Source organism: Otolemur garnettii, unplaced genomic scaffold (genome assembly GCF_000181295.1).
Source record: "Otolemur garnettii isolate 467f Iridium unplaced genomic scaffold, OtoGar3 scaffold00035, whole genome shotgun sequence".
Classification (NCBI taxonomy): domain Eukaryota; kingdom Metazoa; phylum Chordata; class Mammalia; order Primates; family Galagidae; genus Otolemur; species Otolemur garnettii.
In genome coordinates, this window is record NW_003852430.1 from 9,117,601 (window position 1) to 9,132,551 (window position 14,951).

The 14,951-nt window shown below is 38.7% G+C and overlaps 1 protein-coding gene across 1 annotated transcript in view; it reads right to left on the reverse strand.

Annotated features, from left to right (window-relative positions):
• Positions 1–14,951, reverse strand: part of EYS (eyes shut homolog (Drosophila)) — a 1,547,934-nt gene that overhangs the window by 765,858 nt on the left and 767,125 nt on the right. The window contains exon 23 of the mRNA XM_012805052.1: positions 9,192–9,310. Within this exon, the coding sequence (XP_012660506.1) occupies positions 9,192–9,310 (119 nt within the window). The remainder of the gene's footprint in view (positions 1–9,191; positions 9,311–14,951) is intronic.

Consider the following 14,951-nt stretch of genomic DNA (forward strand, 5'->3'; position numbering starts at 1 on the left):
ACTCAGTACTACTATGAAACCTATTTGTAATCACTCACACTTTCATATGAGAGATGAATCACGACTATAGCTCAGGATGAAGGAGGGAAGGGAGGGAAGGGAGGGAAGTGGTTTGATGGAGGGTTAATGGTGGGACCACCCCTATGGAGCATATTGCAAGGGTATAAGTCAAATCTATCAAGTATACAACACAAATGTCTTAACACTGTGATTAAGTAAATGAGGTGAAAGCTATGTTAATTAGTAGGATGTAAGCACTCCAATTCGTACTAATAATCAACACATTGAATCCCACACAGGCATAAATGTATTCATGATCTATGTATATATGACTTAATAAAAAAAAAAAGAATTTTTTCATAAAAAGATCCTGGATGAACAATGGGATATGAACATTAGATCCCAGGATTGCAAACAGCTAGAGAAATGTCTCTCTTTAAACTTGCCAAAGGGAAAAAGGACAATTCACAGTACCTTGTGAATTTGGCTGCTATTACTTTTTGGCTCCCTTAATTCCTCTGCCCACCCAACTGCAGGCATTCTTCCTTTGCTTGCTTAGAATGCCACTGTCTCCCTGCCCTCTTCTCTTTCTTCTCTTTCCCTACTTTCTGTCCCTCTCTCACTGACTCTCCTACTTTCTCTTTTCAAGATAAAATAAACTTATACTTTTATATCCTAATCTTGGCCTAGAGAGGTTTTCTTGTCAGGCATGGAGCGCCTACTGAGAATTTCCACCCTAATGAAAGCACATGTTGTGAGAGTAAGATGGAGTATGTCAGGCCAGGGCACAGCTGGTCTGTTCCATTTAGGTCCTAAGTGACCTTTACCTCCTGCTTCCTAGTATTGTTTTATAAATTTAGCTCCTACCCTAAAGTTTCCTGTTTTGAGTAGTTTAGGAGGATCAGTTTAGAAGATTTTAAATTGAAATGTCATTTTGGGTCCTGGGATATGCTGATTACTATTGTCTTAGATAAAGATTGACATGGTTTTTACTTTGAACTTTCATGTATAAAACTGTGATTTTGGAAATGGAAGAACAAAACAGTCTTAGAGAGGCTATTTTTACTGTTGTCCAGAATTGCTGGTCTTCTGACAAAGTGTGGTGGACCAGTGACACGTGTCCGAACCCTCTACCTCTGAGAACAATAAAACATCCCTTGGTTTACAAAATGTCAGTGTGTTGCTTAGGAATGCTTAGAACACCCATCCCTCTTGTTTGGTGTAAAACTAGTCCTGAGAAGCAGAGTGGGCCTTTTTTCTAAAGACTATCGCATACTCTGCCTTCTTAGTAGCCATACGGAGAAAACACTCAGCATGGGATATACCAGGAGGTGCAGATGAGGCTTTAGAAATTTTAGGCATACTGTTCCCATCCGTAGGAGAAAGCCATTATCTTTTGTCCCTTGAGAAACTCTCCTAATGACTACCTTATTCAGGGTTTGCCAATTGCCTTATTATTTTTTAATATTAGAACCAAAACAGAGTCCTTGTTAATATTTTCATTTCCCTCTTCACACAGTTTCCTGCATTTTGAACCCATTGCTGACTTCCTTAAACCCTCATGCATTATTTGTTTCCTTAAATGGTCCTTTTGCTGAGAAATTGAAACTGATTAATTTTTACGTGCTTTTGCAAACAATAGAGTTCACTATATTACTTAAGCAAACACCAAATTTCACATGAAAAGGAGAACTACTGCTGGGTTTTTTATGCATTCAAGAGGATGTGAACCTGTCCTCATTTTCTTAATTTGAATGTAAAAATGATGTGTGTTCATATATTTCTTTATAAGCTTTCTGAATACTTTGTTTTGGTGAGTGTACAAAGAATGTACTTTGACTGACCTGAAATACCAATAACTTAAGTTCAAATATGAATAAATGTCAAAAACACAAAAACACTTCATTTTGAAAGAGAATTATAAATTGGTTGAAGAATTGTACCTGTGCTTCTATAAAGAGAAAGTAGACTTTAATTTTTAATAGACTAAATCATGGCATCTCGAACATAGCAAATACATAGCAAATATGTATTCATAATGATGACTTTATGAGAAAATAAGCACAAGAACTATAGGCAAATACCAAGTCAAATGGCCTTTCCTGTTATTCTGTGTCTTGCTTCTTAGGTCTGTTTTGATGATGACATTTAAAAATCAGATACTGCAAATAGGGTGGCTACAAAACTCAGAAACTCTTTTCTCACTCAGGTCATAGTTTCTCCTTTTTGAAAATTTTTGATTAAGACAAACATAGCTTCCTTACTATATGAATATCAGTGTTTTAATTTAAAGAGTGCAATTAACACCTTTATTGATCTCCATCATTTGCAAAGTGCAAAAACCCTTATCCATTGACAGTCACTGGCTAATGTGTAGATTAATCTTGTTTGGGGGAATCTCATTGAGTGAGGAAGAAATGAGCAGCTCTGAGCACATTAAAAAGAGGATGATCATTTGTCCTGAATTATTCAGCAAGTCTAGCACATTCAAAATATGGTGTTCTATCACTTAGAGTCTTTTACGGAGCATTTGAATTTCAAGATAACAGAAGGACTTTGATCTTGCTTGGTTTCACTTTTGCAATTGGATCTGATAAAAAGAATAATCTGCGCTAATTATCAGCTTGTCAGAGATTGTCATAGCTCTAAACATTAAGAGAAACATGAGTTCATGTCTTTACCGTTATCTACCAAAAATTAACTCTCTGAAAGAAAGAAAAAATAGCTATCCATCCCCTATCCGGCAGGGACTTACTTCCCAACTTAGTCTTTATTATAAAACAAAAAAAATAATTGTAGTAACATTAATCCTCTCTAATCCTATAAATATGTACCTTAATTAACATTTTTCTATGATGATCTAATTGTGAGAGCTTTTTAAAATAGCTCAAATGAAAGGAATATAAAAAGACAGTGGCATTTCTTTGAAGATCTTTGTGAGGAAGAAGGATGTTGGAGGGACATAAATGGATTTAATGTAAAAAGACTTGTTACAAATATTTAAACAAAAGATTTCATGTTTTGAATTCCATTTTGGTTTTTTACATGGAATTAGAAATTCAACATTACATAGTCCTAGTAATTTGAAATATTTCAATGTTTTTTAAAATGGATTGTATGTACTATTATATTGGTTGGTATACTTAGTACATGTGTAAGACAATTTATGTATATTTTTTAAATTTTTACTTGTTAATGGACAATTGGACACTCAGCCAATTAATGGCTTTTAAAAAATTCCATGCTGTTGAAGGAGTAAGGAAATTTCACTCTAAAATATGACTCCTTGGTGTAAGGAATATTTTAAATTTGAGGCCATTGAAGGTCAAAATACACTGAGAGAGGCCTTCCCTCTATCTGTATAAACTGGACTGGCCCAATCAGAAGATCAAAGGTAAGAACTGACTTGCCTTCTCTCTTCCTAAAATCTCAAAATATTTCAGGAATGAAGGTCAGAAATGCAGGTGTAGCTGGTCCAAATCATTTGGTTCATAAACACCCATCTCCCAGGTTAATCTACAATCAATCTATTCCCACCCCCATTCATCTTGTCCTCCCTAGCAACTGTTTATGCCCTAGACTCCTCCATCTACCCCCCGAAAGGTATAAAGGTATCTGAACTCCTTTGGATAATGGGTTATCATTCTGTGATATCTTCTCTCAGGCACAGTTAATACCTATTTCCTTCCTCGTACTAATTTGCCTTAATTGTGAGTTGATTTTTCAGCAAACTTTAGGGAGAAAGGGCAAGTTTCCCCTTACCCCTATAAAGGCTTCTAGCAACCAGGGGAAATATTCAAGGAGAGAAACGGGTTTCTCTGGGTTTTAATCTGAAATGTAATCAATCATTCCCACTTTCACAAGAAAATAACCAAACTAAAAATCAACTACTCTTGTCAGATTTTTCAGAGAATTAAGGTCACAGTGAAAAACGTTGCTGCCTCAAACATGTGGAAAACAGTAAGGCGGATACAGAGAATCGCAGCTTTCCAGAGAAGAAACTCAGCAGCAGACACCACTGCTGGGGCCAGGATTAGGGTAGGAAAATAAATAGTAATTGATGAAATGCTGGAGGCCCTAGGGCAGCCCAGTCCTAGGGAATCCCACACACTTTCTGAGTTTACCTCCAGGAGTACTCCAGATTGTCAGTGAAGTCTGGAGGAAAATGCCTTCATGCTTGCAGCAGGGGACAGAAAGAGCACAGTCATTGTGAAAGACTTCCAGAGCATTCTGCTCTCCTTAACAACACCTGTCCTCAAGTGAAACTATTCATCTGGAGTCTAATTGATCTGGGAGAAGGAAAATATCCAGCTCCAAGCCCCCGTGGCCTTCCATGTGGGCAGGAGGGAAATACTCAACTCTAGCTCCCTGCAGAATTCCAATCTTACCTAAAAGTGCTGAGAAGCACACTTGAAGGTCACAGCCCAGAGACACAGGCTCCCTGAAAGACTGAGAGCTAATCATGGGACTACTGTAAGCTTACTCTCCCCCCAGCTTGCTGCCACATCAACATTGCACCTTTATACAATAACATGGAACTACAGCTGAAAGAACTCCACATCTCCGATCTTATTTAAAAAGATTTTTCTAATTGAACTTAAAGACAATAGGAGAGATGAAAACAAAAACATATGAGGAAATTTTAGCCCGTGACACCTATAGTTACAACAAGTAGCAAACTCAGTTGGACCTTAATCAGATATGCATAAAATCTCATGCTATAAACCTACTTATCTCACTTTCTTTTACCCAGTATATAATGTCTGGCTTTAAATATAAAATTACAAGACATACTAAAAGGCAAACAAAACATTTTGGAAAGGTAGAGCCAGCATCAAAATTAGACTCAGATATGACAGAAATTTTGCAATTATCAGGCTATGAATTTAAAACAACTATGATTAATATGCTAAGTGTTCTAATAAAACAACCTTAACAACGATGACCAAAATCAAAATACATATACAGATGCTTTGTGACTTATAATAGAGTTACATCCTAATAGCCCATTGTAAATTAAAAATATCACTATGCTGAAAAAGCAGGTATTTCACCTAATCTACTGGTCATCGCAGTTTAGTCTAGCCTGCCTTAAACATACTCAGAACACTGACTTAGCTTACAGTGGGCAAAACCATCCAACATGAAGCTTATTTTATAATAAAAGTTAAGCATGCCAAACGACTTATTAAATGATGTCCTAAAAGTGAAAAACAGGTAGTCGTATGAACGCCCGCACCTGAGATTTCTACTGAACGTGTATCACTTTCACATAATTGTAAAGTCCAAGTATCATAAATGAGGGACCATCCGTACTGTGCTCTGTGTTGTTAGGAAACTACCACTTCAGCATTATCTCTGCCCTTCAGGGGCTCACAATCTATCAGAGCAGACACAGAAACAAACAAATGGCATACTAGAAAGTGATAAATGATGCAATATTTAGCCTCCCGCCATGTCTTCCCGTGCTAGAATGCTCTGACTTACCCCCAGTAAGTTGCCAACTCTCCACTATGCCCACTATTTGCATGTCCACCCACGCTACATACATACTTTATTTTTAAGACCAATACAAATCAATTTACTTTTCTTCTAATCCTTTTAACTATTTCTTTTTTTTAGAGACAGAGTCTCATTTTGTCACCCTCAGTAGAGTGCCGTAGCATCACAGCTCATAGCAACCTCCAGCTCTTGGACTGAGGCTTCTCTTGCCTCTGCCTTCCAAGTAGCTGGAACTACAGACGCCCACCACAATGCCTGGCTCTTTTTTTGTTGCAGTTTGGCAGGGGTTGGGTTTGAACCCACCACCCTCAGTGTATGGGGCCAGCGCCCTACTCACTGAGCCACAGGTGCCACTCACTTTTAACTATTTCTTAAGATAACTTTGACATCTTCCTGTGAATGACACACTTCCCAAGGGATGGAGGGAACCAATACAGTTTGACATTTCTCTGACTGCCATTCTTCTTAGTTCTATCCGTTTATACTCAGGAGTAGTGAGGGAAAGAGAAAATAAAGCTGCAAGGCAATTTGCCATGCTTTTATGCATTTGCTATACTTTTTTTCAAAACAGATTTGCCACTCTATCACTTTATTTCAATATTCATAAATTAAACTTTATAATAGTGTTTTTATCAAACACTTTGAACATTTTTTTGATTTCCCCATATTTCAGCAAATGACTTTACACTCTATTCCAACTAATAATTTACATGCTATTTTCAAAGGTATATCTTTAGGATATCTAATTTATAATGTCCTTATACTATTACAGCATTGATATGAATAACTTTTTAACATTAAATTCTTTTTCAATAAACTAAATTTCCTCTATCTTTAGCTACTCCATTTAGAGCATAACTAATGCATTAGTGAAAGTTAAATCCCCTTATCTCTCTGTAGCACTTTACATAGACACTATCTCTTACTAGGTTTAGTTTTGAAGTTTCATTTTAGCTTCCAAATACTTGAAAGAGCTCAAGTATTAAGTGATTCATATTTCAAATGTGAAAAGACATATATCAAAGGACCAGTTATTTAAATGAATTTTAAGGGTATTTGATAGTAAATTGGTTGTAAATTCTTTGTGTTTTAAAAACATATCATCCATAAAATGAGCATTGATTTTTAAAGTTATATAGATTTCATATACTATGTATTAGGCTGCAATGTCAGAATAATGTAGTTAAATAAAAACATATCTCTATATTTATCTCTTTTTATTGGCTTTTTTGAGTATCAACTCAAATAAAGTCTTAATCCCCCCAGCTGGCTGAATAGATGTCCTCTTGACCAAGGGGACCCAGAAATACCCTACAGCTGAGTTGCTGGCTAGGAGAAGGGGGAGCATCATGTCCCTCATCATCATGATCCCCACTTGTTCCAGGTTTCCTGCGTGTGGCTCTCCAGGGCCACAGCTACACATTTATACCTCAGAATTAAACCTCTTGAAATTATTTTACAGAATTAATATTTTTTTCCACTGACTTGAGGACGCCATTGTTGGTATAATCTAGGTCATCAGAAAATTAGCTTCTTAGGACCAAATTCCTTCCATCCTCAGTTATTAGAGAATCTGAATATCATGAAAGACCTCATCATGCTCCCTTCCCTTCTTGGAGAAACTGTTGTACCTCACTAATAGGTCTGAGGGGATGCAAGAAAAGCTTAAGCCATACCCACAGGTAATCAATTTATACAGCACATCTCTTGAGTGCTAGTACATGTCTGGTGGCTTGTATCTGATTAATAGAATTCTTCATCTTAATTAAAAACATTCCAAGACTTTACACAAAGTTTCATTTCTTTAACCAATTACAAATCAAAGAATCTTTAAACCTACCTATAACCAGTAATGTTCCACTGACACAGGATCTCTCTGCTCAGGGCTGGACACAGACTCCATTTTCTAGGCCTAACCAGGCTCATAACTGACTTTGACCAATATTTCATCTAAGCCACCACTTCCCTGGGAAGGATGCAACATCCAACACACGACCACATTCCAACACAAAGGCAGTTTTAAAATTAACTCCTGCCCGCAGGCTTGTGGAGTTAAGGGCTATGATATATATCTTAGACATACATTCCATTTCCCCACACACCCTGCCTGCAGGGAAGGTGATATGATTAGAAACTTACTTATTATCCCCTAGACAGGAAGCCAAAAGTGGCAACCAGCTCAGAACCCCCTCTGCTGTGCTGAAGGCTTTGCTTGCCTCTTTCTTTTACCTATAATAAAATCTGTCCTTTTGTTTAATTGTGATCTGTAATTTTATTCTCTGTTATCCCCAGACCAAGGACGGGGCAGAGAAATGACAGTAACAGTAAAAGATGTTCTGCCTTTTTGGGCCAAACCAATGCACACCTTCCAAGCACTGACTTATGACTTTCTGTGTAATACCTGTCTCCCTGACATGTATCTAAGCAACCTACAACCCAACCAACAGACCACTCGTTCCAGGTTTCCTGGGTGTGGCTCTCAGGGCCATAGCTACACATTTATAGCTCAGAATTAAACCTCTTGAAATTATTTTATAGAATTTATGTTTCTTTCCACTGCCTTGAGGAAGCCATGATTGGTATAATCTGGGTCTTCAGAAAATTAACTTCTTAGGACCAAATTCTTTCCATACTCAATTATTAGAGTATCTGATTTATTTCACAAAGATCCATCTCTTTGGGATCACTAAGAGAAGATCCTTTTTGGAGGGCAAGGTTAGGATTAGAGGATTCTCACAGAAACAATGACATCCTTTAAGAGGGAAAAACATTTAAGCCCAGGCTCTTCTATAATTGCTTTTACGAATTCCTTTGTTTGGTGACAGCTATTGATCATTTTTCTCTTTAACTCCTGAACTTCTTCCAGAATCTCCTTTTGATCTTTTCTTTCTGATCTTCCAGCTTCATTCACACTTGTATTCACACCACACAGCTTCTTTGGACACATGGCCAGGCCCTTGAAGTCTGATTCCTTGATCTTGCACTGGGGCACCTGAGGATACCCTCTCTCTAATTATTTAGCCTTACCCTCAGTCAAGACTGGCCTATCTATCAATGATATTTATGAATAGGCACCTAAAATTCCTAATAACGCAGTCTTGCCAATTGCTATTCCCTTAAAATATTCACTATATTCACGTGTTGCAGTCAGTTTTAATAAAAGTTTGTGGCCAAAAGCTACCTTTTAATGAAGACACTTTGAACACAGAAGTCTATTCTAGTGTTAATTGTTAATGTCCTTCAAGACAGCTCGATACTGCTGAGGAAGCAGGTTCAGTCTCCTTGGATGTGCAGTACTCTGAGCCCAGCCCTGGAAGTCATACTATGTCCTTGGGAAAGACAGGAGTTCTGCCAAGACCCTGACAGTATTAAGTAATTCCTCCACTGGTGTCCTCTTTCCAAATGCATTAAGACATTAAAGGACAATCCATTAAGTCACTTGCATCTCAGTGTGGATCAATTATCAGAATATTTTTTCTCCTGAAAGGAAGGGCTGAGGGTGCAAGTGATGGATGGACAACCCAGATGGAGCAAACGCTGAGGAAAGTGCGGCACATTCAGACAGGGAAGGGAGGAAGCACCAAGACTAACTTCTTCAACCTTAGTTTTAACCATGCAACACTCAACGACTTCCTGTATTTCAAAGATAATGAAAAAAACATTGCAACCACCACCCGGATAATCTTTACCATCAGTCCAGATGTGCAGGAACATGTCGAGGCGGGTTCATTTTCCACACATATTCCATGAGCACAGGAGTCGAGAATACGTTCACCCAGTTTGTTCTCACAGTGGCGTCCAGAACATCCTGTAAACGAAATTTAAGGTATTCAGTTTGTAATACTGAATACTGTAGTAATAATACTACTAGGTAATGGTATTGGCTTGTATTTACTGGCTCTTAGTTTGCTGAACTCGTGCTAGGTGTTTTATATAAGTTATCTCAGTTTATCCCCATCATCATTTTACCAGGGTTATTATTATCTCCATCATTATTACTATCTCGGTTTAGTACATGAGAAAATCAAACTCAGAGAAGAGAAATAATTTGCTCTAAAATCACACCGTTAGGTATGAATAGGAGTGAGTGCCTGTAAGGTAACATCTCAGTCCCGACCCATGATGCCATTCAGTACTTAAATGTTTTTACTTATCTTACCATGGAATAAATACCATTCACTTTGAGGCAAGAATTATTGCTAATATTCTGTTTTCTCAACGCAAAAGGAAGGGAATAGAATAAGGATACTATAATTCCACTTAATAGGAATCTCATAGTCAAAGATTAACTACTGCAGATATATAGATGCACAGAGTTTTTTGGTAACACTTGTGTTAACCAACCAGTCTCTCTTCCCATTGCCCAAGAAAAAATTAATACCTGGAGACAGCAGGGTTTACAGCAGGGAAAAAGTTTATTCCACGTAGTGATAAGCGGAGAGAAGTGTAATTTTTCAAATCTACCTTCCCAAGAATTGAGGAGACAGGATTTTTAAGAATAGTTTGACAGGCAAAGGATGAAGCCACAACATATGGACGACAGGTCTTTTGAGGCAGCTGTCGTGATGACTAACTGTGCCACTATAATTGTAGCTTTTACAACTTTTATTTCTTTTTCTATGTATTATCCAACAGCATATAATCTGAACCCTGGCTACTAAGAAATGCAAAGTTTTATTCTTGTTCCTACTTTACAATATACTCTCATTGTTCTTCCCTAATAAATTATAACAGAACAATTAAATACATATTCTGGGGTGCTTAGAAATGATGTATTACAATTCTGCATTATAAGAAGATAAAAACTTCTTCTAAGGCCAGAGTTTAAAAGACTTGGCAATGCCTACATCAAACTTAGAAGGAGCTGCCAAATGACTAAATTTATCAAATCTTTGTCCAAGGCTCTTTCCACTTTGCAATGCTCTTTCATATCCTGAGCTGATTCTGTAGGGATCCCTACTAAGGAGACTGTAAAAGAAGTTACATAAAAAAACCCATTTTTGCTGGGTTTATAAAAAGCCGCCGCAATCAGTCTTTCATGGAGTTGAGGCTCACAAACATACTGTTAAGCATAAAAACATATTCCTTGAACATACTTACCTCTGATAACTGTTATGGGCATTGTGGCAGGCGCCTGTAGTCCCAGGTACTCTGGAGGCTGAGGCAAGAGAATCACTTAAGTCCAAGAATTTGAGATTGCTGTGAGCTATGACCCCACAGCACTCTACCGAGGGTAAAATAGTGAGATTCTATTGTCTCAAAAAAAAATAATAAATAAACACTTTATTCAAGAGTATTGCAATGGTAGATGGGGACATTGACCATAGGGGAGAGAACATGAAATCAACTAAAAGAAATAGTAGCAGGAGGATTTTTAAATGCCAGAGTGAGCTGAGTTGAGTTGAAGTAAGTACAGGAGGATGTTGGGTGGGGGGAGTTGATCAATGTAATTGGGCCACCTGTGCTGGCTAATTGTCTCTTATTGATGTCAGCTTCTACCCTCCCACAGAGACCAGGAGAGAGGAGCACTATCTCCCCCAGGACCACATTTTTAAAAACGATGACTTTCAAGTCCTTGAGAAAGATATTTCTGGTTTGTAAAAGTGGCAAGAGTCTGGGAGAAAATTTACATCTCCAAGGGGCATGGAAAGAATTTACAACTACAAATTTCCTAAAGTAAATGTTCTAAGAAAAGGGAGGTCAGGGGCTTATGGGCAGGAGAAGGCTTATTCCCCTTAATGTTCTGAGTTGAGGGGAACATTAAGGGCAAAAATGCCAAACTAGGAGAGAAAATAAGTTAGTGTTCAGTGCAAGAAACAGAAACAACTCTAGGAATTAAAGCAAAAAAGGCCCTTTACAATGGAATTAGAGGCTCACAAAATTACCAGAAAGGCAATAGGAGTAGCTGTTAGGTAGTTGTTGGAAGTAGCTTACCCAGGAAGGAGGCCGAGGTGAGGCTCCCGCCATCTCAGTGCTGCCCACTTTAAACCTGTCCCGAGGATTGCTCACACCTGGGAGGAGGGCGCACCAAGGACCTAGGTGGCTGCTTAAAACCCCAACATTTTAGGAGGCACACAGCTATACTCAATCTATCAATCAGAACTCAGTCTGCCAACTGCAGAAGGATCCAGAAGACTCTCTAGCTTAACAACAGATACAACACAGCCTTGAAAAGAGCCTTGAACCACCTTTGGACTAATTATGTTACAGTTCACACCCCTCCATGGTTCTCAGAAAAGCTCCTGGGAGGTCTGCATGCCCAGGAATGATGCAGATTCCCTCCACCTGGGACCGGACATGGGCTCCATGTTCTGTGCGGGCTCATAGACAAGCTTGATGAAAGTTCTCTCTAAGCCACCACTCCCTGGAGGAACAGAACGCTCCACACAAGACCTCATTCCTACACAATGACAGGTTTAAACTTAACCTCTGCCCACGGGCCTTTGGTGCCAATGGCTGTGACATATATTTTAGACATATTCCATTTCCCCAAACCCACCTGCCTTCAGGGAAGGAGCTATGAATAGAAACTGTATATAAACTCCCAAACCAAAAGCCAAAAGTAACACCCAGCTCGGGCCCCTCTCCTCTGTGCTGGGGCTTTGCTTCCCTCCTCCTTTTATCTATAGTGAAATCTATCCCTTCACTTGGGGTCCATGAATTCATTCTCCATACCTGAGACCGGGGACGCGGCAAGGAAATTCCGGTAACAGTAAGACGCTGGTTCTGAAGTGACCTCTGAACCACAAGGTAGGCCTGACCCAAGTGGTATAAAAGAGAATCACTGGCCAGAGCCGTGGCTTCTTTGTCTACTTGGCCTGGCAACGGAGGCCTGTTTGCTGTCTGTGGCAAACGTATCCTGTTCTGTAAACTTTCCTACTCCCTAAATCTTTCTCTTCCTCAAATGCCTTTCTTTGGAGTGTCTGGTCATTCTTCGACTAGGAGCACTTCAAGAACCAAGGACCCCGGCAGCTGTTTGAAACCCCAACATTTTAGGAGACTGGCAGCTAAACCCAACATAACTATAAGAACCACAGGGATTCCTTTCTGGGGGATGCCCTGTCAGCTAGAGTCAGGAAGGTAAGGAATATGAAAGGCACCATTAGAATGATTGAGTTCAGTAACCCCTCGTGCTAATCCAAGGAAACTGGATTACCAGGGAGTTGCCAACTCAGCACCCTGACTGCTGATTTGAGACTTGTTTGCCAAAAAAAAAAAAAAAAAAAAAAGAAAAGAAAAAAATTATCACACATTTCCATGGCCTTCACTACCAGAAGAAACCTTTAAGACATCTAGAAATAATTCTCATCAAAGCTTTCAGATTTCAAGTATGTTTATAATTGGTGGAATCCAATTATATTCACAACCTCAGCTTCAAGGGACTCTAGAAATTATAGTCTGTAATTTTCTTTCTTCTGTAGTATAGTAAAACACACTACAGAAAAATGGATGCTCAGCGTGTAAAAAGAAAATCAAAGTCCCAGGGTATCCCTGTAAGACTCTTCTTATGCAAAAAGGAAAGTAAAAATCTCAGCCACCTGGGAAGAACTAGCCCTAAGATCATTCATTAACCAAGTTCCTTGCTAACCTCCCATAAGCAAGCACATGCGAATTGTGCCTATGTCTAATGCCTAAAACTAAAATGTATCTGATTTTACACACCTAATGAGTCAGAAGTTTTTCTTACTGGTAATAGAACTGGAGATAACAAAATCAGACATTCCTTTACATTCTAACCAGGGTTATCTACATAAGGGATGCTGCCTTCACTCTCTTATTTCATGCAAAATGTAGATTTCCTGGGCGTCAGGAGAATGTGCCCACTTTGCCTCATCAGCCTCCTTTTTCCTTCTCTATGAATGCCTTTAAAATGCTAAAGGCTCCACCTTCCCTTTGGAAAGACAGACACAACTTATCTGAGGTTCTTGTTTTTCCTGGTGCATCCTCAAAAACCTGCCTTAATAAAATTCCATTGATTCAGATTTTTGCCTCAGTCATATACTTAGGTCAACAAGTGTCAACCATACCCATTAAAAATAAATAAAGAAATAAGTAAGTTGAATAGGAGCCTATGCTGGGGTGGGAAAAGGCCATGGCAGGAAATGGGGACAGAATAGGGGATATAAGTCGACTAATGTCCAGTGGGCAAGAGTTTTAAAAAAATGTTTAGAAGCAAAAATGAACAAAACATATTATCATGTGAATATCATGTAGGTTTGATGTCACTTGTAATAAGGTCACAAAATATTCAGAAAACACTGGTAGTTCAAAACAAGAAGGCAAAAGTTGTCATTAGCAATCCAGGAAAATAATAAAATTATTATGGTATTAAACTCATAGTATTAATTTAATATCTGAGACATAACAGAAAATAAATAAATGCTTCTACATTAAAATGGTGCCAAGTAATCCAGGCACACAAAAAAATGAATTTAGATGATATATTGTAATATAAGTAGAGTAATTTTTAAATTGAAGAATGTTGCAGTTAGAGGTTCCAGCTCCCCAAACCAGTTTACCTGGTTCTAGTTACTCAGCTGAGCTAGAAAGTTTAACCACAGCAGGGCAGTAATTGACAGCAACAATGAATGAAAACAGAAAATAAAATGGAAGCAGTCCAGGCAGCGTGAATAGACAGCAAAACTGTACAAGTTTCAGTGTAACGGGGAAATTCCATTTAAGAGCAAAGGGAAAGTTTCAGGACACTTCCAAAGAGAGTTGGAAGTGGGTACCCAGTTAGGGAAAGTCGTGAGATAGACACTCACAGGCTGTGTAGAGGTATAAATACTCTTGTTTCCTTTCACTTTAAAATTGCTTGCAGGTCTTTCATTGGCCTCTTTATACCACCAGGCATTTTTGCCCTTTGTCTATTTGAGGCAAGAAAGTAAAAGCAGAGCTAAAAGAATCTGTCCTAGCCGCCCTGTGTAGGCCTTAGGCGTTTCTGTTGTCTGTATGTTCCTCCCTTGGATATGCATGGGGCCTAGATGTAATCTAGTAACTTCCTTAGGCTTCTGTTGCCTTTGAGGGCAGGTAGCCCAACTGGTCTCAAGGACGCAGGTGAATCTGACCTTCCCCTTGAGCCCAGGACCTTGAGGATGATGTCATGTCTCTCTCTGTTTTATGACCCTCACGTGCACACTTGCCTAGGGTGACCAGATGTCCCGCTTTGGGCGGGACAGTCCCACTTTTCAACAATTTGTCTTGTGTTCTGCAGTGTTTTAAAAAAGTTCTGATTTTTGGAAAGAATGCACAAACGGGGTGGGAGAATAAGAAGGGAATATACGGTTTTCAGCTGCCACGTGGGTATTTCACCAGAATATGAGTTTTACATTATTTTTGTTAATTTTATAATGTTAAACTGTAATAATAACAAATAATTGCTGAGAAGTGATTATCGAGAACTGCTTAGCAAAGTTTGCACTGTTGTCAGGCTCTGCCTTGCCCGGTCC